The following is a 27,848-nucleotide window of genomic DNA, read 5'->3' as shown; positions in this document are numbered from 1 at the left end:
TTCAAGCAAGTCCAAAGACACGGCCCTTACCCTCAAATACCAGTTCATCTCCTGCCTTCATTTCACCAGTATGACCTCTGTCCCCAGGGCTCTTTGGGCTTCTGAACATCCCAGAGGGCAACTGTCTCAGGGAAGGGCTACACACATCATGAAATCTGATGTCCGGGACAGAGATTCAGGGACAAGCATCAGAAAACAAGACTGGGGCCTTAATGACTTGTCCCTTGGGAGCCTGGGGGGAGGGGATGTGAAAGACCACAGGCCACTGGCAAGCAAGAGGCTGGGGATCCAACCTCTGCCCAGTTCCCCAGCCAGGGAAGCATGGCCTTGCAGGGTTGGGCTGGGGTAGAGAGGTGGGGGCACAGTCTCCTGGGGGCCTTCTGTGACCCCCTTCTCCAGGGCAGGGCTCTGGGCAAGCCTCAGGTCGCCACTCCACAGCTGGGCTGAAATGGGATCTGCAGCACCCTAACAACAGTCTGCTGAATTATTGATGGTGGGTGAAATCCAGAGCAGCAGGGCACAGCAGGGGCTGAGGATGGAGTTCAGAGGTGGAATCGGGTCAACCCCTCAGGACCTCAACTCCTCCTTGGAGTCCAGGGAGCGGGGCTGGAAGTTGAGGAGGGTCTGGATTGGCAGGCACTGGAGGAAGGGTCTAGGCCAGGCTGCTCTGCGTGTTGTGTGTGGCTGGAGCAGGTATCCCGCCTTCCCCTGCCCGCTCCCCGTCCCCACACCTGTCCCTCCAGTGCAGCCAGCGCTTCCAGCCCTACGTCCTATACTGCCTGCGAGTGAGGCAGACCATGGCCTACGCCCGGGAGCAGCAGGACCACAACCCTCTCTTCCACATCTTCGTGCAGGTGGGAGAGGACTCACTGGGGAAGGGGGACGTGGCGGACCTTGGTCCAAGGCAGGAAGGTAGCCTACAGTCCCTCACCCCTGCGCCCCTTCCCTGGCAGTGGTGTGAGAAGCACAAGCTCTCGGGAAGGCAGATGCTGGGAGACCTGCTCATCAAGCCCCACCAGCGCATCACCAAGTACCCTCTGCTGCTTCAGGCTGTGCTCAAGAGGACCCCCAAGCCCCAGGCCCGGGAGGCCCTGACCGCCATGGTAGGACCGGCAGGGCTGACCCCTGCGGGAGGCGGGGGCTGTCGGCGGCTGGTGTGTGGGGGTGCAGCTCCGGGAACCCTTGAGGTCTCCTTTCTCATGCGTATGTGCCCGTGTGGCGCTGATGTCGTCAGTGGGTGGGATGAACAGGCGAGGAGCCGCGCCATCTTCCTCCGCAGCCTTCCCCTCCCGCTCCCCCAGATCGCAGCGATGGAGTCATTCCTGCAACACATCAACAAGCAGGTGCGCCAGGGCGAAGAGCAGGAGAGCTTGGTGGCTGCAGCCCGGCGCATCGGGCCCTACGAGGTGCTGGAGCCGTCCAGCGAGGAGGTGGAGAAGGTGAGAGAGACAGAGGGAAGGGGGCTTCGGGAAAGTAAGGTCCCCAGGCCTGGAGGGAGAGGGGCAGAGGTGCCAAGGGCTCTGCGTGTGGCCATCGTTCCTCGTGGCTGGGCTGGGGACGCGGGGGGGGGGGGGGGGGGCGGGGCGGGGGGAGCGGGGGGGGGGCGGGGCGGGGGGAGCGGGGGGGGGGCGCAGGGGGCGGGCCCCGGGGCGGGCTTAGGGGGGTGAACCGGAGGCACTCCTCCAAGGGGCGGGGTTTCCGGTGCCCACTCTGCTCTCTGCACCCTCAGAACCTGCGACCCTTCTCCACCCTGGACCTGATGGCCCCCATGCTGGGGGTCGCTCCAGAGCACACCAGGCAGCTGCTGTTCGAGGGGCCCGCGCGTGTGAAGGAGGGACGTGAAGGGAAGGTGAGAAACAGGGACGATGGGAGGGAAGGGAAGAGGCTGGATCAGAGGCTGCAAATGGGAGGAGGAGGCTGTGTGTGTGTGTGTGTGTGCCTATGTGTGTGTCTGTGTGTGTATCTCTGCCAGTGTCCATGTGTCTGTGTGTGTCCATGTGTCTCTCTGTGTGTCTGTGTATATCTTTGTGTGTGTCTATGTCTGTATTCTGTGTATGTGTGTCTGTGTCTGTATGTGTGTCCATACACACAAAGATACTCTGTGTGTATCTTTGTGTGTCTGTGTGTGTCCATATGTCTCTGTGTGTGTCTATGTCTGTGTGTGTCTATGGGTTTCTGTGTTTTTGTGTGTCTTTGTGTGTGTGTCTGCATGTGCATATGTCTCTGTGTGTGTCTGTGTGTCTATGTGTGTGTCTATGTTTGTTTTCTATGTGTGTGTGTCTGTGCGTGTGTCCGCGTGTCTCTGTGTGTATCTTTGTTTGTGTCTATGTCTGTGTGTGTCCGTATGTCTCTCTCTGTGTCTCTGTGTCTATGTCTTTATTCTATGTGTGTGTGTCTGTGTGTCTATGTGTGTGTCTATGTCTTTATTCTATGTGTGTGTGTCTGTGTGTGTGTCCGCGTGTCTCTCTGTGTGTATCTCTGTGTGTGTCTATGTCTTTATTCTGTGTGTGTGTGTCTGTGTGTGTGTCCGCGTGTCTTTGTGTGTGTCTATGTCTGTGTGTGTCCGTATGTCTCTCTCTGTGTCTCTGTGTCTATGTCTTTATTCTATGTGTGTGTGTCTGTGTGTCTATGTGTGTGTCTATGTTTGTTTTCTATGTGTGTGTGTCTGTGTGTGTGTCCGCGTGTCTTTGTGTGTGTCTATGTCTGTGTGTGTCCGTATGTCTCTCTCTGTGTCTCTGTGTCTATGTCTTTATTCTATGTGTGTGTGTCTGTGTGTGTGTCCGCGTGTCTCTCTGTGTGTATCTTTGTGTGTGTCTATGTCTATGTCTGTGTGTATCCATATGTCTCTCTGTGTCTCTGTGTCTATGTCTGTATTCTATGTGTGTGTGTGTGTCTTTGTGTGTGTGTCCATATGTTTCTCTGTGTGTGTCTGTGTCTGTGTCTGTGTCCATGTGTCTCTCTGTGTGTGTCTGTGTGTGTTGGGAGGAGGAGATGGTTCTGGCCTTGCTCTGCTGGTTGCTGTGACTCAAGTCAGCCACTTTCTTTCCTGTAAAGAGACGTGCCCACACTGAGGGGCTCCCAGCTCTCAGTCCCGCTGCTCTGTGTTGCCCGCACACCCATGCCTGACCCCTGTCTCTCCACCCCTGCTCCAGCTGACCCTTGTCTCTCTCCTTGCACGCCCTTAGCTGGATGTGTACCTGTTCCTGTTCTCTGATGTGCTCCTGGTGACCAAGCCCCCTCGCAAGGCGGACAAAGCCAAGGTTATCCGCCCGCCCCTCATGCTGGAGAAGCTTGTGTGCCGGCCGCTCCGTGATCCCAGTAAGTCTCTCCTCTTTTCTGTCTCCCTTCCCATCGGCCACAGAAGCAGAGGTGGGGTTGGGGATCAGATAAGGTCCAGCCCTGGAAGCAGACCTTTTCCTGCCCCCAGGCAGCTTCCTGCTGATCCACCTCACTGAATTCCAGTGTGTCTCCAGCGCCCTCACCGTGCACTGTCCCAGCACTGCCAACCGGGCCCGGTGGCTGGAGAAGACCCAGCAGGCCCAGGTGTGTGATGCTGGGCGTGGGGCTGGGGAGGGCCCTGCAGCTCAGACACAAAAGGGGAGGATCAAGGAGAGGAGAGAGAAGCTAGGGGAGAAGCACTCAGCTTCAGACCAGAACTTCTGCCCCTCTGGTGTGCTCTCAGAGGAAGACACAGCCCTGACCATCAAGAAGGAATTTCCTGGTGGTCCAGTGGATAGGACTCTGTGCTTTCACTGCCAAGAGCATGGGTTCAGTCCCTGGTCTGGGAACTAAAATCCCACAAGCCATGGGACACGGCTGAAAAAAAAAAAGTATAAAAGAAAAAAGAGCCTAGAAGAAGCTTTTGGCCAGCTTGGATGCCCATTTCTGGGCCAGCCAAGACACACTTCCCTGAAGGTTTCGAGGCTGTGAAACAATTAACTGCTGAACTTGGGCTTCCAGTCAGCAGACAGGGCACCTGCTGCGTACGAAAGGCAAGGGGCTGGGGAATCAAGAAAGTATAAAATGCCATTTCTGCCCTCACGTAATACACGCTACAGCCTATCTAGACAAATGAGTGTACACGCGACAGAAGCGTGTGGAAGGGACGGAGTAGAGCATGGCTCACTCTGTCTGGGTGTTGGTTGGGGCAGGGACTGTGCAGAGGGTAGGGATGATGAGAAGGCTTCAAAAGGAGCTACTGTCTGAGCCCAGTTGGTGCATCTCTTGGGGCACGTTGGGGGAACGAGGTGGGTGGGAAAGACATTCCAGATGGAGAGCAGAGTGTGTGAAGGTTGGAAATTGGAGGCAGTCGTGTGTGTTAAGACCATCACCAGCCTAGTGGGTGGCGTTACCAGGGCATCCAGCACAAGGGCAGCACTGCCCTGCCAGATCATGTGGTTTCCAGATGCCATGCTTGGGGCACTTGAACTTTGTCCTGTAAATGACACAGAGCTCGTGAAAATGTTAACCCGGCGAGTGACGCTGGGCAGATTCCTGCAACAAAAACTAGAGTTCAGAAGCAGCGAGACCCAAATGGAGCTATAGTTTTTAAAATATTTATTTATTTAGTTGGTTGGTTGGTTGGTTGTGCCAGTTCTTAGTTGTGGCATGGGGAATCTTTAGTTAGTTGCAGCATGTGAGTTCTAGTTCCCTGACCAGGGATTGAACCCAGATGCCCCCTGCATTGGGAGCATGGAGTCTTAGCCACTCGACCACCAACAAAGTTCCCCAAATGCAGCTGTGTTGGTTACCACTTGGTGTCTTAAAATGACAGAAATGTATTTCATCACAGCTCTGGAGGCTGGAAGTTGAAAATCGAGGTGTCCTCTCCAGGGCTCTAGGGGGCATCCTTCAATGCCTCCTCTAGCTCATAGGGGCTCCAAGTGTTCCTTAACCTATGGCAGCATCACTCCACTCTCTGCCTCTGTCTTCACGTGGTCCAGCTCTCTGTGTGTCTTTGTGTCCCAGTATCCCTCTTTTGTCTCTTAGACACTGCTCATTAGCCTCAGATCCAGGATGACCTCATCTTGAGATCCTTCACTTAGAATCTGTGCCCATCTGCAGAGACCCTTCTTCCAAACAAGGTCACCCACATTCACAGGTTCTGGGAGTCAGGACCTAGACCTGTCTGTCTGGGCCCACTATTCAACCCACTATGGGAGCATAATGGCCGAAGAAGAGGGAAGCAGGCTTCCCTGGTGGTCCAGTGGTTGAGGATTCACCTTGCAATGCTAGGGTTGTGGGTTCAATCCCTGATCCAGGAATTAAGATCTCACATGCTGCAGGGTAACTGAGCCCGAGTGCCACAGTGAAAGATCTCGAATGACACAATAAAAATCCTTCATGCTGCAACTAAGACCTGACCCAGAAATAAATAAACTTTTTTTTTTTTTAAAGAAGAGGGAAGATTTGAGTTGGACTTTAAGGATGGGAAAACCCCAGGCAGAAAACTCAAGGGAGAAATTGGGCTGGATTTATTTGAGGGGGACAGTAAGCATGCCTTCTGAGTCTGTAGAGAAGGGTTTTGTGTGGAGCCAGTGATGACGGGCCGAGTTCTACAGGGACCCCAGGGCCTGCAGAAGAGTGTGGACTGGACGAGTCTGAATTTAGTTAGCAGGCTGACACGAGAGTTGCCATAGATTCTTGAGCAAGGGAGGGCCATGGTGAAATCTGTGTGTCTGGTCTTGAATTGTTAGGTGGCCATGTGACGGTGGGCTGAGAGAGGGAGAGACTGGTGGCAGGAGATTTACCGTAGTAGTTTGGGTATGAAACATGGAGGTTGAGTGCCATGGCCTTAGGGACATGGTGTGAAAAAGAAGAAAGGAGCTAAAGAAGAAAGAAGAGACAAGTGAGCCTTAGGGAGACTAAGAGAAGCCTCTATTGAATGCATGGTTCAGACCCCAGCTCTGCCTCTTACTGAATGGGTGACCTTGGGGGAGTTATGAGGCTGATCTTCCATTTCTTCACCTGCCAAATGGATTTAAATAATAACAGTCCTTGTCTCACAGGTAAGATTCAAAGAAACCATTCAGATTAAGCAGGCAGTGTGGTGGCAGCTCGTGGTAACTCAGATCCACAAGGACAAAGGATGACTTGCTTGCAAGGTTCCTGTGTGAAAAGCTGCCTTGGCAAAGACAACTGAAATCATCAGAAAGGGAAACCTTTGGCAAAGACAACTGAAATCATCAGAAAGGGAAACCTGTTTGTTTAGTTGCTGCTTCCTGGGTGGGGTAGGGCTGGGGTAGTGAGGTTTCGTTTTAAACAGAAACCTTTGGAAATGAAGTCGTAGGAGACAGCCAAGTAGAGATCTCTTAGCAGTGCAAGTGTGCTCAGTCATGTCCAACTCTTTTTGTGACCCCATGGACTGTAGCCTGCCAGGCTCCTCTGTCCATGGGATTTTCCAGGCAAGAATACTGGGATGGGTTGCCATTTCCTTCTCTAGGGGATCTTCCCCCCCCCCCCCCCCCCCCCGCCAAGAGATGGAACCCACATCTCTTGCATCTTCTGCATTGGCAGGTGGATTCTTTACCACTAAGCCACCTGTGAAGACCAGAGATCTCTTAAGGGCTTTTTGGGGTTTGTGGAAATATGGAAACAGACTGGAGTTCAGGTGAGAGATAAGGATGAACTATGAAAGTTGCTAAGAGAGCAGATCCTAAAAAGTCCTTTTCTCAAGGGAAAAAAAATGTTTGTAACAACATATGGTGATGGTTATTAACTAGACTCTTTGGGGATCATTTCGTAATGTTAGGTTAGGGCTAGGGTGGGCTTCCCAGGTGAATCAGTGGTAGAGAATCCACCTGCCAGTGCAGGAGATGCAAGAGATATGGGTTGGATCCCTGGGTCCCGAACATCAAGCAGGCTGCCCCAGAGCTGCCCTGACCCCAAGACCAGCTCCTCCCACCTCGTTTCCCTCACCACACTCAGGTCACAGGACCTGGCCTGGCATGGTGGTCTCCTGCCCCCAGGAGCCATCACCCTGGCTCTGGCCAACATACCAAGTCTTAAGAGACTGCTGAGAATCCTCGCAGGAGACAGTGACTGGGAAGCCAGGGTGGGAAAATTGGAAATAGGAACCCGAGGTTATTTTCCTGACTCTGTTCATCCATTTTTCCAACATGTCTCTCTTACAGACCCAGCTCCCCTTTACCTCGCTGTGTTTCTAGAGAGGCTTTGGGAAGGTCCTGGTGCCTAAGAGTTGCCGGATCATGTACTTCAACTCTGGGTGGGGTGGGGCCAGAGCATATTCAAATTTCTTAATGGGAATCAACCAATCAGAGTAGAGCTTGGGGGTGTGGTCTTAGCGGCCCCCTGATGTGCCAGATGTTCTCTCTCAGCTGCTGGCCCTTGGGGAAGGAAGGCGTGAGGCTCGGGCAGGAACCGTTTGCTCACCAGCATGGAAGTCCTTCGATATTTCCACAGTGATAAGGCCATTTCAGCCTGTGCCGGTACCAGCGCTGCCTGCAGCAGCTGCCACCACAGCCTTTTTGCCAAACCTCCGCCTTTAGCCTCTCCAAGGGTTCCGCTGCCGCCTTTCCCTGCCGCCAAGAGAAAAGTTTTCCTTGGATCGTTCTTGACCCTTTAAGGCTGCCCTTTAAAAATAGTGCAGTTATTGAACTAGGACTCACAAAGGCTTCTTCACAAAGGCCTGGTTCAAGTCCACTCATCTTTCTAAGTCTTGTTTTCTCATCTGTAAAATGGGCTAATATCCATGCTTCCACTCTGCCAGGTGGTGATGTGTATCCAATATCCATATGCACGTAGAAGGGCTTTATGAACAACTTCTCAGACATCACTCTTTTATTCTGATGGTGCCCGTAGGAAAATGCTAAGGAGGACAAAATGTGGTATATCCTCTTTCCATTCCTCTTGGAACGATGTTGCTCTCATCTCTGAGGGACAGCAGAGTCCTCGGCCCAGGACAAAGCATACCCCTGCCCATTCTGCAGGTAGGAGGAAGAGTAACCTGAGGATCCAGCATCATTCAGAGCAATTATGCCACTGTCACCACCAATCAGGAATGGCTTCTTGAAGGAAAAAACAAACCAGAGAGAGGGCTTGCCAAGGGAGCATGACAGGCAGGAAGAATGGTACAGCTTGGGAAAGGGCACTTCTGTTCCCCCACCTACCCCCAGGACCAGCTCAAGAGCTCAAATCTTGGCTCCATCCCACTTTCCCAAGGCATGACCTTGGTAATTACTTAACCTCAGAGTCTCTGTTTCTCAGGAATAAAGTTGTGGTTTAGTCCTAAGTCATGTCCAACTCTTTTGCAACCCCATGGACTGTAGCCCGCCAGGCCTCTCTGTCCATGGGATTCTCCAGGCAAGAATACTGGGATGGGCTGCCATTTCCTTCTCAAGGTATCTTCCCAGCCCAGGGATCGAACCCAAGTCTCCTGCTTTGGCAGGTGGGTTCTTTACCACTGAGCCACCAGGGAAGTTCTGGGAGTAATGTAGGAGCAAAAAAAATCTGCTTCATAGGGTGGTGGAGAAGATGAAGTAAGATAATATTTGTAAAGCACTTAGCATGGTACCTGGCATACAACAGGTGCTCAGTAAAGGAGAGCTCTTAATGAAAGTTTCCACACTCCAGGCCACCCTGCAAAAGCTGAAGGCAGAGGAGTATATCCAACAGAAGAGGGAGCTCTTGGCCCTCTATCGGGACCGAGATGGGGAGTCCCCATGCACCAGGCCCTCCACGCCTTCCCAGGAGGGCTCTCAGAACAGCACGGAGGGCAGGTAAGAACCACAGGGAGCACAAGTTCTCCCAAGGTAGGGGGGCTGCCTGCTGGGAGGCAAGGAAGGGGAATCTATGAGGCTAGAAATGACAAGTTTGGCTGCGGGGGTGGGGTGGGACCTGATTGAGGAACCCAGGCTATAGTTTGGCACCAGCCCTGTAAAGGACCGCCTTTGGGTTAGCTAGCCTTGGGTGGGCACAGGGTAAAGGAAACAGACAGGAGATGAGAAAACTCACCGAGAGGAATAGGCTCCCCAGGCCAGGGGTTTTGCAGAATGTCAGGGCTGTAGGAACCCAGCTAGTTCAAATCTGAACAGATAATGTGAGAGCTTCACCCAAAATAACACAGTTGCTGAACATCTTGGTTTGTTAAAGAGGAAAAAAAGACTCCATCCATGGTGGGTGAGAACTCAGCAGAGCTCAGGAAAGAGCAAATACTTGATAACAAGTTTCTGGACCCGAACGTAGGGGCTAAAATGCCTTAAAGAAGCTTGTGGTCTAGCCAGTGAGATGAGAAAAACAATCAATAAAGTGCAAACAGTGAGACCAAAATAAGTTTGAAGGAGGGGCCATTTCTGGATGGAGAGATCAAGGGAGATTCCCTGGACTTGAACTTGACCCCTCAGCATCTGACTCTGACCATTTGCTATTAACTGTAGGACTTGCGAGTCCTCGACTGTCATCCCCCACCTGGTGGTGACAGAAGACACAGATGATGATGCCCCCTCGGTACCAGATGACACCTCGGACTCTGGCTACGGCACTCTCATCCCAGGCTCTCCCAAAGAGTCCCACTCCTCACTGAGCCGTCTACGTTTGAGGGCCCTTCGGCGGGACCCTCGCCTCACCTTCTCCACCCTAGAACTCCGAGATGTCCCTCTGCGTCCCCAGCCTTCTGACCCCCAGGCTCCCCAACGCCGAAGCGCCCCTGTACTGCCAGAGGAAGGTGTCCGGAAAGCAGGCAGTCTTCCCAGGGTAGATCCATCAACTTGGTCTGAGGAAGAAGACCGGACCTCAATGGGCGAGAATGTGGTGGTGGAAACATTGCAGAGGGCTCAGCTCCGGGGGCAACTGTGCCCCTCCCCAACCCACGCTGACTCTTCTGAGGAAAGCCCCTGGGAGTCCTCAGGGGATGAAGAAGAGGGGTATCTCTTCCAGGGACCTGACTACACCCCCTCCCCTCACCCACTCCGGCCCGAGGACATGCTCCGAGAGATCCGTGAGGAACTGGCCAGTCAAAGGATTGAGGGCGTCCCCGAGCCTGGAGACAGCAGGCCTCGAAAGCTGACTCGGGTCCAACTGCAGAGGATGCGAGGGTCTCATGTAGTACACCTGGACACACCCCTGTCCACATCGTAAGTGCAGAACGGAAGCCAGCTTGGGACAGAGTGGAGGGAAAGGCCAGTGTGGAACCATCGGGGATGCAAGAGGTGGTGGTCGGGTGGTGGGGGGGGTGGTTGTGAGATGGGTCAACATAGGAGAGCTTCCCAGGTGGATCAGCAGTAAAGAATCCACCTGCCAATGCAGGAGACACGAATTTGATCCCTGGGTTGGGAAGGTCCCTTGCAGAAGGAAATGGCATCCCACTCCAGTATTCTTGCCTGGAAAATCCCATGGATAGAGGAGCCTGGTGGGCTACAGTCTATGAGGTCACAAAGAGTCAGACATGACTTAGCCACTGCGCAAAGGCAAAAAGTAAAGGAGGGCAGGAATGGGGATAGTGGTGTCGTGGCAGGGAGAGCTCTGCCTTTAGCTTCACTCTTCACCCACGTCTACCTGATACCTGCTTCTTTCCCTTTCAGAGAGGTGTGAGGAACACGAAAGACCCTTAGCATTTCTCCAGGAGGAAATCTCTTCTGATGAATGCTGGTCACCACCTCCACCCTGGGACTCTACCTCAAGGACATTTCCCCAGGCATCCTGCCCCTCCTGCTCAGAGGACATTGGGGATCAAGAACTGTACATTTATGTATCACAGATACCCCGAAACCCCACATAAAGTTGTATGTGAAAACCACCGTCCAAGCAGCACTAGATGAGGGCGGAGCAAAGAGAACCTGGGGTGGGGGTCAGGGTGGTTGTACCAGACTGAGCACAGGTTGACTCCATCTGTGCCCCACCAGGATCAGGGCTCTGGCCTCCTCCTCCCCAGCCTCCCACAACAGCATCATCACTCAGAAAAACCAGTCCCTCCAGGGCAGAGCTTTAATTGGAAGATTTTAGTGTATTTACAGAAGTCCCTGCGATTCACAGGGTCGCAAAGAGTCGGACACGACTGAGCGACTGAACTGAACTGAACAGCTCCCTTGGGAGGCCCCATTGTTCTGTGCTCCCCCGCTGCCTGGGGACAGTTCAGCTGGTCCAGGCAGGGCAACAAAGTTTCTATTAGTGTACAGAGTGGATGAGTGGATGTGCAGAGTGGATACAAAGATGGCTTATCTACTGCGAAACCGGCTCAGGGACCGACGTAGGTTCCCCAAGTCGCCTTGCTGAGTTCTCCAAGCCCAAAAAACAGGCAATAAGGCAGGGCGCCCCTCATCTTCGCAACCACTGCCTTGGGCTCCGGGCACACTCGGCCTCTCTCACGAGTACACACACTCCACATCACACAGACGCACATACAGAGACACAAACACACGCACTGCACGCAGACACACACTACACACAGACACACACTCAGGCAGCTGAGAAAAGCTATGTACACTGAGTGAGTAGCACCAGGTCAGTGGCTGCCAGATCGTGCCTGCTCCTCCAAGACTTCCTCTCCAGAAAAAAAAAAACAAAACAGGAGGTCCACAGGGCATCTCGCAGATCCTTCCGGGCTGCCTGGCACAGGAAGGAAGCAGCCGTCTGCAGGGCGGGGAGGCCCGCAGTCGGAGGGGCGGGGCTTCACCGGAGAAGGCGGGGCTCGGACGCGAGGCGGGCGGCGCCACCCAGCGCCTCCTCTATGTTTTCCAGGCAACCCAGCAGGTCCATGTCCCTGAGCACGCGGCCCAGCAGCTCCAGCGTGGCCTCGCGGCGCGGCGTGCGCCGCCGCCAGGCCGCCAGCATGCTGTACTGCGCCTCGCGCAGGTGGCGCCCGTTCTCCAGCTCCAGCCGCTCGATCTCGTGCTCGCTCAGTCCCAGCCGCCGCACCAACTCCTTCCAGCGCGACGGGGGCACGCCGTCCACCACCGCGTACAGGGTCGCGGGGTCGGCTGCGGGGAGGCAGCGCGGTGAGCCTGGAGCGGCGGCCCTCCGGCCTGGCCCCGCACCGCGCTCGCAACTCAGGGCGCCCCGCCCACCCGCCTCCCCGGAGGGGCCGGTGTTCCCAGAGAGGATGAATGAGGAACTCACCATCCGCGAGCTGATCGGGGGCGCTGGGGGCGCTGGCTTCCCACTTCTGAACTGGGGTGCAGAGGTGGGTGGAGGCCGGAGGCCCCGGGGTACAGAGGTGGGTGGAGGCCGGAGGCCCCGGGGTACAGAGGTGGGTGGAGGCCGGAGGCCCCGGGAGGATGGGGCCAGCTTTTAGATGGGGCGGGGCCGTCTCGCTGGAGGGAGATGCGACGGCTCCGAAGTTGGACCGGTCACAGGAGATGTAAGGGGGAATGGAGACAGGACTGGAACTTGGGGTGGAGTTGAAGCAGATGGTGGTGGTGGGGTTGAAGCCTGGGGCCGGGACCAGGAGTTCTGGCTCCCCCTGAGGAAGGGACGGCACAGCATTAGCGCAAGAGGATAAACAGCCCCATAGCCCCGGTTCTTCTGGATTATGGATGGGAGCCGGGCTAGAGGGAATCAGGGGAGACCTAGGGTGAAAGGTTGATTCTGGGTGCTTTGGGTGTTACCAGGCAGTAGTGGACAATTAGGGAAGCCTGGGGGTCATTCCCCGGTATCAACTTACCTCTTTTACCAGAGTCGACTGCCCGCAAACTGAGAAAAAAAGAAACAGAGCGTCACAAATTTCACTTCCTCTCTCAGCCCTAGTGCCCATCGCAGGACTGGTGGTGGGCCCTTGTGGTGACACGCTTCAGGGCCTATGTGACCCCAGGGACAAAAGAATCACTGATGCAGTACGAGCTCTCACCAGCCATCCCGTATCAGCTCGGGCCTGGCAGGGAACTAAGAGGATACCCTTAATCTCCCTCCGTGCCTGTGCACCCCACCCTCCCTTATCCCCTTGTCCTCCCAAAGTCCCCACTCACTGATGGAGTAGAGCTTGGGCTTCCACCGCTGGTAGCGACATGCTAAGACGACAGAGGCGAAGGATGCCAGGCAAAGCCCGAAGACAATCACCAGGGGTAATAGTACTGTAGTGCCTGGAGACAGAGCAGAAGGTGGTCAGAGGCGAGGGCAGGACCGGATGGATGGGGGCGGGGGCAAGACCAGGAAAGGGCCCCTGGGCTTGGTTGGGCATTAGGATAGTTCTCCTCACCTGGGTCCTGAGAGTCTTTACCAGTTGAAGGTCGGGTTGGACATAACTTCTCGCACTCCTTGTTCTTACAACTAAAAGAAGAGATAGTGCTGGTGAGTAGGGGTCCCCCATGAAGAGGAATATAGGAGGGAAAAAATAGAAAGACCCATACAGATTGTTGGAAATTCTGCCCTTTACAAATATTTAGCTATCTTGCGATAGAATGGAAATTAATCCTATCTTGGCAACAGATGCAGTGGAAGGAAGAAAAAATTAGCTGATCCCAGAATCATTTCATTTTAGAGTTGGATTTGATCTTGAAGAGGCTGTGTAGAGAAAGAGTTAAAAGTGTGTGCGTGCTCATCACATCTGACTCTTTGTGACCTCGTGGACTGTAGCCCCCCAGGCTCCTCTGTCCATGGGATTTCCCAGGCAAGAATACTAGAGTGGGTTGCCATTTCCTTCTCCAGGGGATCTTCCTGACCCAGGATTGAATGAGTGTCTCCTGTGTCTTCTGCATTGGCAGGTGAATTCTTTACCACCGAGCCACCTGTCAGAGTCAGAGTCACCAGACTGGTTGTGTGACTACAGGCACATCACTTCACCTGTAAGCCTCGGTTTTCTCATCAGTAAAACAGGGATCCTACTTGGACTAAGGATTAAGTAAAATAATTATGCCTGACATATAGTAAACGCTTATACATGCTGACTGTCATTGAACTGTTTTTGTTGTTGTTGTTTGTTTTTAAATATTTGGCTGCAATGAGTCTTAGTTGTGGCATGTGGGATCTAGTTCCATGATCAAGGAACCCAGATTCCCTGCATTGGGAGAGAAGAATCTTAGCCACTGGACCACCAGGGAAGTCCTTTGAATTATTTTATCATTGTTTTACTGATGAGAATCCAGTGGCAGAGAGATTCAAGAACTTTTTCTCTAGATGACACTGCTGATGACAGCACCTGACTTTGAGAGGGGGTCTAGCACACGTGTGAACCATTAAAAAACACATCTTGCTGGGGGAAGCCAGAGAACACTAGAACAATTTCCCATGTTGGGAGCTGGCATCAGGCAGCACGGAAGGATGAGAACTACATCAAGGGTTTTGGAAGGAACTTGAGGAGGTGAGTTCTCCGCAGGAATCTGCAAACAAGGAGAGCTGATTTTGCCCACTTCACAAGCTCACACAGAGAACCACATGGAAAGGGTGTAAAAGTGATTTTAAGAAAAAGAGACTAGTGGGAAAAAGAAACTAATTTCTCATCAGACTCTTTGTAGTTATGTTTTGTGGTTCTTAACAACTTTGCCAACCTGATGTCATTATCTTTACTTTAAAGGTAAAGAAGAACTAAGGCTCAGAGATGTTAAGTCACTGGCTCAAGCTCACACAGCCAATACAGTGGCTAGCCTGAGGTTTAAACCCAGGGCAATTCAACTTTAGAGCCCTCGGAGTTTCCTCTTTGGAAGCAAGTGTGCAAAGCAAGAAGGAGTGAGGAGGTGTGGTCAAAAGGACTGGGAAAGAAAGACCATGCTGTATCAAACCTAAGATCAACAATCAAAGGCATCATTTACAATTTATACACAGCTGTCACCTGTGCCATCAACTGTTGTAAGATGCAGTCTGATTTCAAAGATGTAAGCGTGTATTCCTAGAATCAATAGCAGAGTCTGTTTCCCAAGAATCTGAATGTCTTCAGAAAAAGATCTGAATGTCTAAAAGGAACTGCAAGTCCTTGAGGGTATGAGCCTCTATTCCTCAAAGACTTCATAAGATTTCTGAACATGTTGGGGGCAGGGAAGACTGGCTGGTATCTCGACATGAAGTGTCTCCCATACCAAACAGCCAGTAGCGGGCTTCCCTTGTGGTCCAGTGGTTAAGAATCTGCCTGCCAATGCAGGAGACATGGATTTGATCCCTGGGTCGGGAAGATCCCACATGCCTCAAGGCAGCTATGGCTGTGCGCCACAACGACTGAGCCCCGGCTCTCAGAGCCGCAACTCTAGCCCACGTGCCACAACTACAGAAGCTCAAGTGCCCTAGAGCCTGTGCTCTGCGACAAGAGAAGCCACCACAATGAGAAGGCCGTGCACCAAAACTAGAGGGTAGCCCCTGCTTTCCTCAATGAGAGAAAGCCCTCTCGCAGCCAATAAATAAATAAAAATTTACAAAAACAAAAAAGCATCCCGTGGGAGCAAAAGCACCCCCTAGAACCTCTCCATCCTCCCACCCCAATCCAGTGCCCAGCAGCTGGCAGAAGGACTCACTCATGACAGGAGATGCACTTGGCGCCTTTAAGAAAGAAGCCCATATGGCAGTGGCAGATGGTGTCCTGTCTCTCCTGGCCTGTGGGGAGACAAGCAGCACAGCTGAGAGAGGACGCCCCTCACCCTGAGTGCAAGAGGGAGGGCTAGGAGGGGCAGGGTACAGCAAGGTGAGGACCCTCCTCTGGAGACGGAGATGGGGCGAGGAGCCGGGTTGGGAGAGCCATGCTTACAGGGGATATTCACTGTGCCATTGGGACAGAGGCTGCAGTTCAGACACCGGAAGCCAGTTTCACCCCAGTATTCCCGGTACTGGTTCTTCCTGCAGCCGCACACAGTGTCCCGGTCCACTACACAAGGCGAAATCTCCACCTGGAACATTTCTGGTGAGGGGAGGAGATGGGGTATGAGCCCCCATGGTCCTCATCTGGTGTGTCTCTCTGTGTAACGCGCACTCACAGCCATGCACTCAGTCACTTGTGCATGAACATCCCTACTCACCCCCAGCAGCACACACCCGTCCCCTCCCCTAGAAACAGACTGCACACCCCTCCGAACACCCACCTGACCCAGTCTGTTCAGAGCCCTGCGCCCTCCTGAGACTCACCGTCCCGGCACCTGGAGCAGCTCAGGCATCGTCTGAGATGGTTCTCCAAGGCAGTGTAGGTGCCAGGGGCACACACCCTGCAGTCCGTGTCTCGCCCTGGACCCGGACAGTCATTGTACAGATAGGTACCTGTGATTCAGGGGCTGGAATTAGGCTGCAGCCAGGAGCTCAGGGGAGGAGCTCCAGGCCTGGGAAGATAGCCTGGGCACCTCCCAAAGTCCCTAGGAGAGGAAAGGAGGGAGAAAGCCCCAGACCAGGAGAGGCAACCAAGCCAGGTTCTAGAACATCTGGAAAATGCAAAGGAAGAAGCAGGGCCTCCTGACTGAGGAGTTCCACGGGGATCTTTCTCCTACCTTTGTGGCACTTGGTGCAGCAAATGGTGCTATTTTGCGGGTGGTTATATTTTCCTTGGGGACAGGGACTCTCTCTCTTCTCCAGGTCCCCGGGGTGAGGGACCAGCCCCTGAACCCCTGCGGGGTACACATCTGCCAACAGAGCTGGAAGCACCTGGGGAGGAGTCAGATGGAGGAGGACCCTCAGGAAAGGAAGGATGGGGATCACAGAGGTAGCAAGTCTAAAGCCTTCTCGAACCTTCTCCCTGGGACGCCCCCACCTACACTCCGCCTGGGCTACCGGCACTGTGCTGTCGCCATTGTTCTCTCGTTCTCCCATCCTCTTCCCTCCAACCCAAGGCTGCAAGATCCCAGGTGCGGCTTGTACTTTATCCTTGTTTCCCCAAACCAGCTCTCAGGACTGGACCAGGGCAGGTGTTCAGTTGAGGGGTTGAGAACAGGCCTTTCCTTCCAATGAGCAGCCCTAAAGGTTAAGGTGGCATTTCTCCATCTGGGTGCTGTGCTCACGGTGTATTCACTTCGTGAACATTCACAGAGGCGAACCTATAGGGTTGTGCCCTTTCCTGTATTACATTGTAATATCCGACTCTTGGCGACCCCATGGACTGTAGCCCACCAGGCTCCTCTGTCCATGGGATTCTCCAGGCAAGAATACTGGAGTGGGTTGCCATTTCCTCCTCCAGGGGATCTTCCCAACCCAGGGATCGAACCCAAGTCTTCTATGTCTACTGCACTGGCAGGCGGATTCTTTACTGCTGAGCCACCAGGGAAGCCCTGTTAAACTTTGAGAGCAACAGGCTAATCAGAGCCCAGAGACCCCAGCCAGGACAGGAGGGCTTGGCAGCCCAGAGCAGGTAGGCTATAGGCAGGTCACCACCCAGCTCCCCGCTGGGTGTCGCTGCAGCAGTTAGAAGCCCCAGCCCCAGCCCCAGCGCCAGCCAAAGGAAGCTATACTCAGAAACCCAGCAGCAATCCTGTAGGGCGCCTCCCCTACCCAGGGCCAGCACCCTTCCCTAGCCACCCCAGCCCCGTGCCACAGCCCCTGACAACAGGCCTGGGGCTTCCAGGGCAACAGGAAGAGTTTGGGGATGTTTATGGGAAGGGCTTCCCAATCCTGTATGTGCAGTTCCTTTCCCGAAGAAAGCCTCATAGCATCTAAGGTCACGGGACCTTGGAACTACATTCCAGGCGGCTGGAAGCAGAGCCAACTTGCAGAGACAGCATCAGGAAAAAGAATGGGGGCGGGGGTCCAGGTCTGGGCCAGGGTTTGAGGGGGTGGGGGTGCAGCTTTCCAGGGACTGTGGGTTGATGAGGAAATCAGCTTCCCAAGAAGGAGGGAAAGAGGCTTTCTCAGGCCACATGCCTCGTGCTGCAATCCCCAGCAATTTGGGGGTTAACTCAGATCCGGGAAAGGGAAATCTTTTCCCAGCAGCTCCGCCCAGTGACTCAGGCCAGAGGGAGGGAGGGAATCCAGGGGAGGGAGAGGGGACCCGTCGCTTCCCCCGGCTCCTCAAGGGTCATGAGTCAGCTGAAAGGCTGATGGGACCAGGACCCCGCACGCAATCTGGACCCCATCTGATTCCCTCCTCCTGGGGGCCAGGCTCTATCCCCACGCAGCGCCCCCCTTCCTCCCCTCCTCCTTCAAACAGCCAGGCCATGGGTCTCAGTCCCTCTTGGCCCACTTTTTCGGGAAATGGCTCCCTATCCCATTCCATCCCAAAGGGAAGTCTCCGGTGACCTCGGGCTTCCCCCTCTCAGGTCACTACCCGCCCCTCCCCCTCCCGGAGGGCCACTCAGCTCCTTCCCACCCCTCAGCATCCTTCCTTTAGACTCAGCCTCACCCAGACCCCTCCTCCTCCCAGCTCTGCCTGTCCCCCGACAACGAGGGCCCCCTGACCTGCCCTAGCTCCAGAAGGGAGCGCCCTATGTCCAGAAGGGAGCGAACCAAGGCTGCCCTCCCAGCTGAGTTCACTGCCTTCCCACAGCTCAGCTGGTTCTGGCCAACTGGGTTGGGCTTGGGGACCTCCCTGGGGTCCTTGAACAATCCTTAGGAAACAAGGCCAGTTCTGAGGCTCTTCAGCTCCTCCCGCAAGCCCACAGGCTGCACAAGAAAAACTCCAGAGCCCTGAACGCCCAGTTCCATGAGGGAGGGAGCAAGTAAGCAGGGATGGAAGACAACCAGCATCATGTCCCCAGGGGGGCCCCCCTAGTCCCCACCTGCACCCCCAGCCAGCCCACTTGGAACCTAGGAGCCAGGGCCTCAGGTCCCCCCACTAGTGGGCACCATCCCTCGGCACCGAGCACATCTTTAGCCACTGCATCTTGCAGTGTGTGTTGTGCTAAGTTGCTTCAGTCTTGTCTGACTCTTTGAGACCCTATGAACAGTAGCCTGCCAGGCTCCTCTGTCCATGGGACTCTCCAGCAAGAACACTGGAGTGGGTTGCCATGCCCTCCTGCAGAGGATCGTCCGGGCTCAGGGATTGAACCCGTATTTCTTATGTCTCCTACATTGGAAGGCTTGCAGTAAAACAGTAGAAACAGAGGGTGAGCTTTGAGCGCCCAGACCCCAGTCAACCTGAGTGTCTGTGGCCTGGAGCAGGGCAAAGGCAGGAAGCTGGGGTGCCTGTGGAGAGACAGTTGAGGAGGTGGCCCAGCACCCCTCCAACTCCCCCACAACTTCCGCCTGGGGAGGCTTTTAAGTGCGACTTCCTGCGCTGGGCCTGCAGCGTGGGGGTGGAAGAGCTGACAGCAGAGCGAGACCCTGTGGTCTCGCTCTGACCAGCCGCCTCACTCTCCATCCCCCTTCACTTGTTCATTAAAGTCTGTTTTGTTCATTTGATGTCAAAATCTTTGGGGAGCTTAAGACAGCTTCTCCTCCAAGGCTCTGCTGAGGCCCGGCCTCCCTCCCCTGAAGCCCCCCATCAGCGAGGCTTCCCCCCTTCCAGCATATCCCATGCAAACCCCACCCTGTGAACTTTAAAACCATGAATTTATTATATCTATTTTGGGCTCTTACCATAACATAACAGCTTTGGGTGACTAGATAATAATCTCCCCAAGTAGACCATAAACTATGCGATGAGAGATCTGAAAGTGTTTTGGTCAGAGATACTGTCTAATCCCCCGCACACAGAACTATAGGGGCAAAATAAATGTGGTTTGATTGATTGATTTCATGACTATCTCTCTTCCACTCCAGTAAAAGCCAGTGATAACCAAAGTGGGAAGATGGGAGTCAGTGCTGGGCTGTAGGAATATATTTATCTCCAGGGGAAAACTCCTCCCCCCTTCCCACACACTCGCACAGCCACTTGCACGGTCTCACAGGAGACGCTGGCAAGCCTTCCACTCCTTTTGAGCATCCCTGGTGAGTGAAGGCAGCGCTTACAGATAAGAGTCTGAACATTTCTGCCTGAACACGAGGCTGATAAGGGTGTGAGAACCTCTGCTTGAGCCTGTCAGATACGCACTTCACTTGGCGAATTCCCAGACCTTCTACATGCCCCCAAACAAAACCCATCGACCAGACAGATATCACAGCATCAACTTGTCTTGGCCACCCTTCTCTCCTCAGGGTCCCCATCCCTTCCATGCCACAATCCGGGTCCGTAGTCCATCTTGCCAGACCTCCTCCGTCATCTCTCAGCCCTCTCCATGGGATGCCTCACTCCCAGATTGTTGCCACTGTCTTCTCGCCTATTCCCTGCTCCAGTCCAGCCTACACCCTTGCTTATCTGCATTCAAGCTTCAACTTGCACCCACAGGTGTAGGAATCTTTCTCGCCTGACCCTGAACATCATTTCCGTAGGTCACTCCTTCCTTCCCTGAATGAGAACTTGAAGAGGTACCTGCTACTATTCTGGACACATTCCTGGACACAGCGGACCTGAGAGAATCATTTATGAAGAAATGAATGAATGAACGGAATTCCTCTACCAGGGATCACAGTCAAGATTCTCTCTCTGTCCCTTCCCCTACTTCCTTCAATTTTCTCTTTCTCACTTTTTCTTTTTCTTTTTACTATTTATTTTTATTTATTTATTTTGCTGTGCAGGGTCTTAGTTGTGGCATGTGGGATCTAGTTCCCCAACCAGGGATCAAACCCAGGGCCCCAGCATTGACAGCTCAAGAGTCTTAGCCTCTGGAACACCAGGGGAGCCCCTCTCACTTTTTTTGTACCTCAACAGAGTCTTACCCCTAACAGTCAAGACACTGAGCTTCTTGCCACCACCAGCCTCCAACACACAACCCCATTGTTCTGTTCCTCCAGGCCGTGTGTGCTAAGTCGCTTCAGTCGTGTCTGACTCTTTGCGACCCCATGAACTGTGGCCCACCAGGCTCCTCTGTCCATGGGATTTTCCAGGCAAGAATACTGGAGCGGGTTGCCATTTCCTCTTCCTCCAGGAGATCTTCCCAACCCAGGGAGCGAGCCTGTGTCTCTTGTGTCTCTTGCACTGGCAGGCAGGTTCTTTACCACTAGCGTCACCAAGGAAGCCCAAAGTCTCCCTCGGACCAGTGTCCCTTTTTTCAGCCTCCTGCTTGTCTGTGACTTCAAATCTCAGCTCCAAAACCCAATTTCCAGGAGGCGTTCCCTCCCTCATTCCATCCTTTATTCATTCAACAAACCGGGGAGGAGCACCTTTGAGGTGCAGGTCCCAGAGGAATGCCAGGGAAGATGAGATGAAGACACAAAAGACTTCTTAGTTAGGTCAGAGATGGGTGACTGGGGAGGGAGCTGGGCACTGATCCGCAGACAGGACAGCACTCACCCCGCTCCTGGTTCTGCCTCCCATTGGTGTTCCAGGGCACCACATCACACTTTTGTGGGCGTTTTCCCCGAGATCGTTAAAATAATTTGTTTTTCTGTAAGCTGTCGTGGCTACAAGATTGTAAGCTCTTTGGGTGCAGTAAGATCTCGTGTGCTCCTTCACAGTGTCTCCTGCATTCTTCCCACTCTCTCCCCTCACACACACAGTATTCCTTGCACTGCTCATTGACTGGCCCAGGGAAGCCTTACCCAGCACCGCACGCCTCCTTTGTCCCCTTCAGTTCCAGGCTAAGCTTGTTCCCTTAGCTGTCACACCCCAACCTGGGCTGGATCAGCCGCAACCCCAGGCACCTGACACCTTTCTTTATCTTTCCAGGCCCCCTGTATCTCTATTTTCCAAATGCAGAAGCCACTGAGCAATAACCACCACTACTGGCTTCCCTGGTGACTCAGACAGTAAAGAATCTGCATGCAATGCAGGAGACCCGGGTTCCATCCCTGGATCCCAAAGATCCCCTGGATCCCAAAGATCCCCTGGAGAAGGCAGTGGCTACCCACTCCAGAATTCCTGCCTGGGAAATTCCATGGACAGAGAAGCCTGGCGGGCTACAGTCCATGGGGTCACAAAGAGCTGGACATGACTAAGCAACACACACACACACACACACTATTACTACTAACAATAGAAAAGCTCTCATTAATATTGAGTGCTTTCCGTTTGCCATACTCTGTTCCTCCACTAGATCAGAAATCCCGTGAAGGCAAAGACTATGTTCACTACCAGCACCTAAAACAGTATCCAGCACCAAGCAGGCATAAAGGAATGAAATACCTGATCTATATCCATCTATGTCATCTTTGAAACGACACTATGCGGCAGAAACTAAGACAAACTGTAAAGCAATTATACCCCAATAATAAAATAAAATTAAATACAAAACAAACCAAAACAACGACATTATGAGGTGGTGACTATTCTGTCTATCTTAGAGATAAAGAAGCAAGACGTGGAGGGTTACGTAACCCATTCAAGTCCAGACAGCTAGTACCTGAGGGAGACAGGACTGGATCGGGTGGTTTGCCCCAGGAGAGAAGAGGAGTCAGGAAGGCTGCAGAGGGAAATGGGGGGAGCCTGTGAGAACAGCCAGGAAAGAAGGGAAAGGTGGGCTTGGGGGTGTGGAAGAATGGACGAAGGAGATGGGGGGGCGGGGGGGGTGCTTCGTGAGGAACTAGTGTCGGGAAAGGTGGACCAGAGCAGAGAAGAGGGAGGAACCGGAGAGAAAGGTTCAAAAAGGAGGCTCCGAGGAGTCTGACTGGTGGGGAGACTGGACAGAAAAGAAGGAATGATTAGGGCGCACAGCAGGAGATGCTGGCGGGAGGAGGGTGGGGGGAGAAGAGGTTGGGGGAGTCAAAGTGGGGAGGGGCGACTGGGCAGAGGAAGAGTGAACCAGGAGAAAGCGGCCAACGCAGCCCCCCAACTAGGCAGAGGCGAGGGGCTGGGTCTCTGCCCCCAACCACTGCGGGGGGCGGGGAGGGGGGGTGTCAAGGATCCACTGAAAGAAGGCTGAGGCAAGAGAAAGGGACATTTTCCAGTGACGAAAACAAGTGTCTACCAACTTCCCCAAACTGAGCTGTGGAAGAAGAAAGCAAGTGATCTGTTGCTGGGGTCGGGGGAGGGGGCCAGGGGACAGGCCCTGGGGTTCTGCGGCCTTGGAGAGGGGTCAGTCCGACAGCCAGAGGCCACAGACCAAGGGTGAAGGGTGCCCCCCAGGGGGCCGGGAGGCCTGGGCCTGGGGAGGCCACGGGATCTCCAGCCCCTATGTAGTTACCCACTCCCTTCCCAAATGCCCCCAACATAGCATCCCAAGCCCACCGCCCCCAGCCCAGGGCCTCTCCTGGACTCAGTTTCCCCACTTCACGAGCGGCGTCCAGCCCCTGCTTTCCATTCTCAGCCCGGCGCCCAGGTAGCCTAGCCTCTCTGCGGCCCAACACAACGACGTGCCGGGCAGAACCATCCGGACTCTGAGAGGACCCACCTTCTTTTTCCCATTGCTTTCGATTTCCTATCAAACTGCCTCTCCTTACCCTGTGGGCACCTGCCGCCACATTCCCAGCCTGCCCAGGCCTGGGTCCATTTCCCTCCTGGCATTCCAAGCTTGTCCCCAGCTCTGGGCCGCGGGTGAATGGGGCAGTGTGTGAGGGCAGGCCCGCACAGGCCTGAGGCTCGGCCTGGCCCTCCACCCTTTCCAGCCCCAGGCGCCCCTCGCCCGCCTGCCCACTCCTCCCTGGGCCCCTCCCCGTCTCACCAGTGGCAGCAGCAGGCCAGGCACGGTGGGGAGGCCCATGTCCGGCCAGCTGTGGCCTCTCAATCCCCCATCAGGGCTGGGGCAGTGGCGGCCCGCGACAGTGGCAGCAACACGGTCCTCGCGTATGCCCAGTGGAGCCCGGGCCTCGGGTCGGGGAGTGGAGGGTTGAGACTGGGGCGGGGACACAGCCCAATCCGGAGGACCTCAAACCCGGAAGGCCAGCCCTGCGGCCCAGAGCCGGGAGAACTCCGAGAAAACTTGAGCTGAGAGGAGGTGGGAGGGGAAGGGAGAGAGGCAGATGGGGTATTGCAACTTAGGACAGGAAGAGCCTGGGGTGGAGGCGGGAGGAGGCGGGAGGAAGGGGGGGCCAAGGTCCATTAACCCTTTGTAGTCAGACAGAGGCAGGGCTCCGGGATCCAGCGGCCACGTGCCAGGGCCTAACCACGCCCCCCCCAAAGAAAAACACCCAGGTGCGCCCCTCCCGGCCCTCTGCCTCCTCTCCCACAACGCCGGGCCTGTCCCAAGTGAACAGAAGGAGAAAGACAGGGCTTTGGAGTCAGATTCGCTGGGTTCCAGCTCAGAACTCTGCTTTTTTAGCTGGGTGGTCTTCTGTGTTCCGGTCTGCGTAATGAAGAGACCCTCTCTCATGCTATCGCAGTCAGGTAAGTGATGCCAGACTTGATCCCAGTCCTCAGGGCTCTTCCCCTTTTCCCAGGGTTCTCCAATGACATCCTAATGTCTCACTTTCTTGGGAATGTACACCTGCAATTCAAACCTCAGAGTAAAGCTTAACCCTCATTGGGGATCCTGACCTGCCCCACTCCCCACCCCACCAGGTCTCATTCAATCTGTGCTGGGCAGGTCCCCCAACTGCTCTTTCTGGCTGAACTTCCCAGAAGACCTCGGTCACGAAATGAGAGCCACAGTGCCTGGCCCAGCTTCCATGGGAAAGGTGACATCATGAGGCTTAATGGAATTACAGCTCACTCCATCAGGTATTGCTAGAATGTTCCTAGTGCCCTTTTCCCAAGTATTCCGATACATTGATCCAAACTGCCCTCAAAGATAATCTACTACAGCCCCCCTTGTTGTTGTTGTTTTTTTAATGATTTTTAATTGAAGGACAATTGCTTTACAATATTGTGTTGGTTTCTGCCATACATCAATGTGCATCAGCCATAAATATGCATATGTCCCCTCCCTCTTGAACCTCCCTCCCACCTCCCACCCCTTTAGGTTGTTACAGAGCCCTGGTTTGAGTTCCCTGAGTCATACAGCAAATTCCCACTGGCGGTCTATTTTACTTATGGCAGTGTGTATGTGTCCATGCTTTGCGGCCCAGAGACGTGCAGGTCATGTGCCCTTCTGGGCCAGCCCAGCCCGCAGACTCCTGACTTCGGACCAAGGGCCCTGTTATGTTGCAATAGATAATCGCCACTTCTCTATCAGTCCTTTTGAGTCAGTCAGACTCCACCCTCAACTCTTAGGATGTTTTATCCCATGCCCATCTGTGCAGGACGTCTCCCAGATGAATCCCACAGCAGAGTACAACATTCACCCAAATGGTCTCTGGATGCGATGAGCATCCCCAAGACCCAATCCAGGCCCCAAGTTCTCCAGCTGCTGAGACTGCTAGAAATACAGGGAGAACAGACAGGAGTGAGGAGGGCCTAGGGTTTTGTGACTTGGCATCGGAGCTCCTCACCCACTGATGTCTTGATCCACCAGCTAATCCTCAACCCTGGAATCCACCCTCTCTGGCCCTTCCTGGCCTCCCCTCTGTGATCCCAGGTAGGTGTGAATGGAGCCTCGATGCCCCTACTTCCGGCTGACTTCACTCCACCCCATCCTCCAGCTTCTGAGATACTAGAGGATTAAAGCTGGACCCACAGAGGATGAGGATCACCTCTACCATCACCCAGGGAGGCTCCAAGTGCGGCATGAGTGGACCCAAAGCAGAGCTCTTAAAGAAGCCGAGTCATTGAAACACAGTGCAAGAGTCAAATAGCCCATTTCCAGTGTGAAGACACTAAGAGACACCTCATGTTAAAAATGGGAAGCTTGCTGGTACCCCTCACACCGCATTCGTGGATGATAAATGACGTCAAGTGTTTAGCAAGGGTTTGACATATTCTAAGCATTCAATCAGTGGTTGTTGCGGTTGTTCAGTTGCTAAGTCATGTCTTACTCTGTGACCCCGTGAACTGCAGCATGCCAGGCTTCCTTGTCCTTCACCATCTCCTGGAGTTTGAGCAAACTCATGTCCATTGAGTTGGTGATGCCATCCAACCATCTCACTCTCTGTCACCCCCTTCTCTCCTGCGCTCAGTCTCTCCCAGCATCCAAAGTACTGGAGCTTCAGCTTCAGCATCAGTCCTTCCAACGAATATTCAGGGTTGGTTCCCTTTAGGATCAGTCAGTGGTAGCAATGTGGTTTATTCATTTATTTGGCTATGGCTTTCAGCATGTAGGATCCTAGTTCCCGGACCAGGGGTTGAACCCACACTCTTGCTTTGAAAGCACAGAGTCTTAACCACTGGACAGCTTGGGAATTCCCCAGTGACAATAATGTTAATATTTTGTATTAACACTAACAACTTTAATGTTCTGGTTTTTTTCTTCTTTTAAATTTTTTATTGAAATACGGTTGATTTACAACGTTGTGTTAGTTTCCAGTGTCAGTGTCCTATTTTTAACGTTCCAAGAAATTTTTAATAGTCTGTTCCAACTGCCAATGCCATTGCACATAGGCCGGCACAAAAGGAGAATTTCTTTCATTGTTTAGGATGAATGCCTATTTACGCAGCAAGCTTAAAGCCTTGAGAAACATGGTATTCAACTGTTCAATAAAATTCTGTTTAAAAAAGATGGTGAGAGGTGGGTAGATCTAGGAATATGAACAGCTAATTAGTCTTGTGGAAGAGGTGAGAACACAAGCATAAGCCCTCCCGGGAAGGAGTCATGGTGAGGGAGAGACGGAGAAACAGAGGAGGGGCAGGGGACTTCTCTGGGGCCCAGTGATTAAGAATCTGCCTTCCAATGCATGGGTTTGGTCCCTGGTCAGGGAACTAAGATCCCATAGGCCACGGGACAACTAAGCCCTTGTACTCCAGTTACTGAGCCTCCACAGCTCACCTAGAGAGCCTGTGTGCCGCAACTAAGACCCCACGCAACCAAAACTAAATAAACAAATATTTTAAAAAAAAAAAAAGAAGAGGGGGCAAACTAAGATTGGCCATTAGGGCTTGTGGAGCAAAGGATGAAGGGAAAGGAGCTTCAGATAACAGAGTCCCCTCTCTCCATAACATGTCACACACCCCACAGTAGCACAGAGTCATCGAAAGGACACTGGACTCCCAGTCGGGGTGACGTGGATCCCAGCCCCAGCCCAGTCATGCCAACCCTATGTGTCACAGGGAGACCTGGTTCTGTATTAATCATGAACTTGAACAAGTCACTTCACCTGAGAAGCTCCATAAGGAAAGTGAGACAGCGTGAACTCTGTCTCCTCTACCTGTCTGATCAACCTGAGACCTAGAAAGGAGGAAACAGACAGCACCCCTCTCCTGCATGTGCTCATTCTGGATAACTGCTCATATGATGCATATGTGTTGATCACTACCCATTTCAATGAACACTAGAGAGACTTCCCTGCTGGTCCAGTGGTTAAGACTCTGTGCTCCCAATGCAAGAGGCATGGGGTTTGATCCCTGGTTGGAGAACCAAGATCCCATATGTCGCACAGTGCGGCCAAAACATAAAAAATAAACACTCTAGAAAAATGTATGCCCCGTGTTACTGGTACCTGCCCTAGTCCCCTCCCACATTTGCATGTTAAATCACTTCAGTCTTATCAGATTCTTTTCGACCTTGTGGACTGTAGCTCACCGAGCTTCTCTGTCCATGGGATTCTCCAGGCAAGAATACTGGAGCGGGTTGCCATTTCCTCCTCCTGAAGACCTTCCCAACCCAGGGATTAAACCTGAGTCTCCTGTGTCTCCTGCATTGGCAAGTGGGTTCTTTACCACTAGTGCCACCTGGGAAGCCCCCATAATTGGCATCTGTTTGCTTTTAAAATCAACTTTATCTTGAATCACGTCAGATGAATACATTAACATCAGTTTTTATTGAATTTGTGATGCTTTGAAGAATGGTCAGGATGTTCACGTGTGTGGGGGGAGGGGATGTTGGTGAAGAAGGAAATAAACTATTTTTAAAGTTAAAAAAAGACCCAAAAGTTAGTGTGCAGGAGTAACACACCGATGGAAGGGAGAATGAAAGACCCTTAGGTGGACCTGCTTTTTTGGCAGGAGAAACTCAGGAGGACCCGGGGCGGCAGGGGAAGGATGGGGAGGAGGGGCTGCCTTCTGTCATCCTTAAAAGCTCCAGCTTAGTCTGACAGGCCCCGCCCACTGAGTCAGGGGAGAG

At 53.5% G+C, this 27,848-nt stretch overlaps 2 protein-coding genes and 2 long non-coding RNA genes across 29 annotated transcripts in view; 3 read left to right on the top strand and 1 right to left on the bottom strand.

Annotated features, from left to right (window-relative positions):
* Nucleotides 1-10,754, top strand: part of PLEKHG6 (pleckstrin homology and RhoGEF domain containing G6) — a 35,164-nt gene extending 24,410 nt beyond the window's left edge. For 3 of the 17 annotated variants that reach the window (XM_086402297.1, XM_086402298.1, XM_086402296.1), the window contains exons 8-15: nt 744-1,103; nt 1,302-1,439; nt 1,730-1,849; nt 3,186-3,318; nt 3,428-3,543; nt 8,593-8,738; nt 9,396-10,091; nt 10,539-10,754. In XM_086402297.1, coding sequence (XP_086258423.1) covers nt 744-1,103; nt 1,302-1,439; nt 1,730-1,849; nt 3,186-3,318; nt 3,428-3,543; nt 8,593-8,738; nt 9,396-10,091; nt 10,539-10,548 — 1,719 coding nt within the window. In that variant the 3' untranslated portion in view covers nt 10,549-10,754. Of the gene's footprint in view, nt 1-104; nt 1,104-1,279; nt 1,440-1,729; nt 1,850-3,185; nt 3,319-3,427; nt 3,544-6,516; nt 6,611-8,592; nt 8,739-9,395; nt 10,092-10,538 lie in introns of those variants that run through there. The other 14 variants (XR_015164356.1, XM_086402303.1, XM_086402300.1 and 11 more) reach the window with 12 other exon arrangements.
* Nucleotides 10,755-10,923: 169 nt separating this feature from the next.
* Nucleotides 10,924-23,550, bottom strand: TNFRSF1A (TNF receptor superfamily member 1A). 4 transcript variants are annotated; one of them, XM_086402325.1, is made up of 11 exons: nt 23,421-23,550; nt 16,347-16,500; nt 15,994-16,122; nt 15,620-15,769; nt 15,390-15,468; nt 13,148-13,218; nt 12,918-13,031; nt 12,617-12,645; nt 12,203-12,415; nt 12,073-12,169; nt 10,924-11,933 (listed from the first exon to the last, which is right to left on the bottom strand). In XM_086402325.1, exons 1-11 carry the CDS (start codon nt 23,457-23,459, stop codon nt 11,626-11,628), a joined length of 1,383 nt encoding a protein of 460 aa, XP_086258451.1. In that variant the 5' UTR covers nt 23,460-23,550; the 3' UTR covers nt 10,924-11,625. The 4 variants fall into 4 exon arrangements, with proteins under 4 accessions (XP_086258451.1, XP_086258450.1, XP_086258454.1 ...); XM_086402324.1 differs by having other exon boundaries at nt 12,073-12,415; XM_086402328.1 differs by lacking the exon at nt 23,421-23,550 and adding an exon at nt 23,200-23,388 and having other exon boundaries at nt 12,073-12,415.
* Nucleotides 13,213-15,303, top strand: LOC147372913 (uncharacterized). Its single transcript, XR_015164384.1, has 2 exons — nt 13,213-14,248; nt 14,462-15,303. It is a non-coding gene; the product is annotated as an uncharacterized LOC147372913 (long non-coding RNA).
* LOC147372911 (uncharacterized) lies at nt 22,204-27,648 on the top strand. 7 transcript variants are annotated; one of them, XR_015164378.1, is made up of 4 exons: nt 22,204-22,276; nt 24,018-24,082; nt 24,257-24,415; nt 25,149-26,078. It is a non-coding gene; the product is annotated as an uncharacterized LOC147372911 (long non-coding RNA). The 7 variants fall into 7 exon arrangements; XR_015164377.1 differs by having other exon boundaries at nt 22,207-22,276; nt 24,282-24,415; nt 25,149-27,648; XR_015164379.1 differs by lacking the exon at nt 22,204-22,276 and adding an exon at nt 23,557-23,693 and having other exon boundaries at nt 24,282-24,415; nt 25,212-27,648.
* The last annotated feature ends 200 nt before the right edge of the window (nt 27,649-27,848 follow it).

This window comes from Bos grunniens, chromosome 5, assembly GCF_055505025.1.
Source record: "Bos grunniens cultivar Pamir isolate PY7600 chromosome 5, Bosgru_T2T1.0, whole genome shotgun sequence".
NCBI classification, from domain to species: Eukaryota; Metazoa; Chordata; class Mammalia; order Artiodactyla; family Bovidae; genus Bos; species Bos grunniens.
The sequence above is the reverse complement of the archived record's forward strand: the minus strand, read 5'-3'. Positions and strand labels throughout refer to the sequence as shown.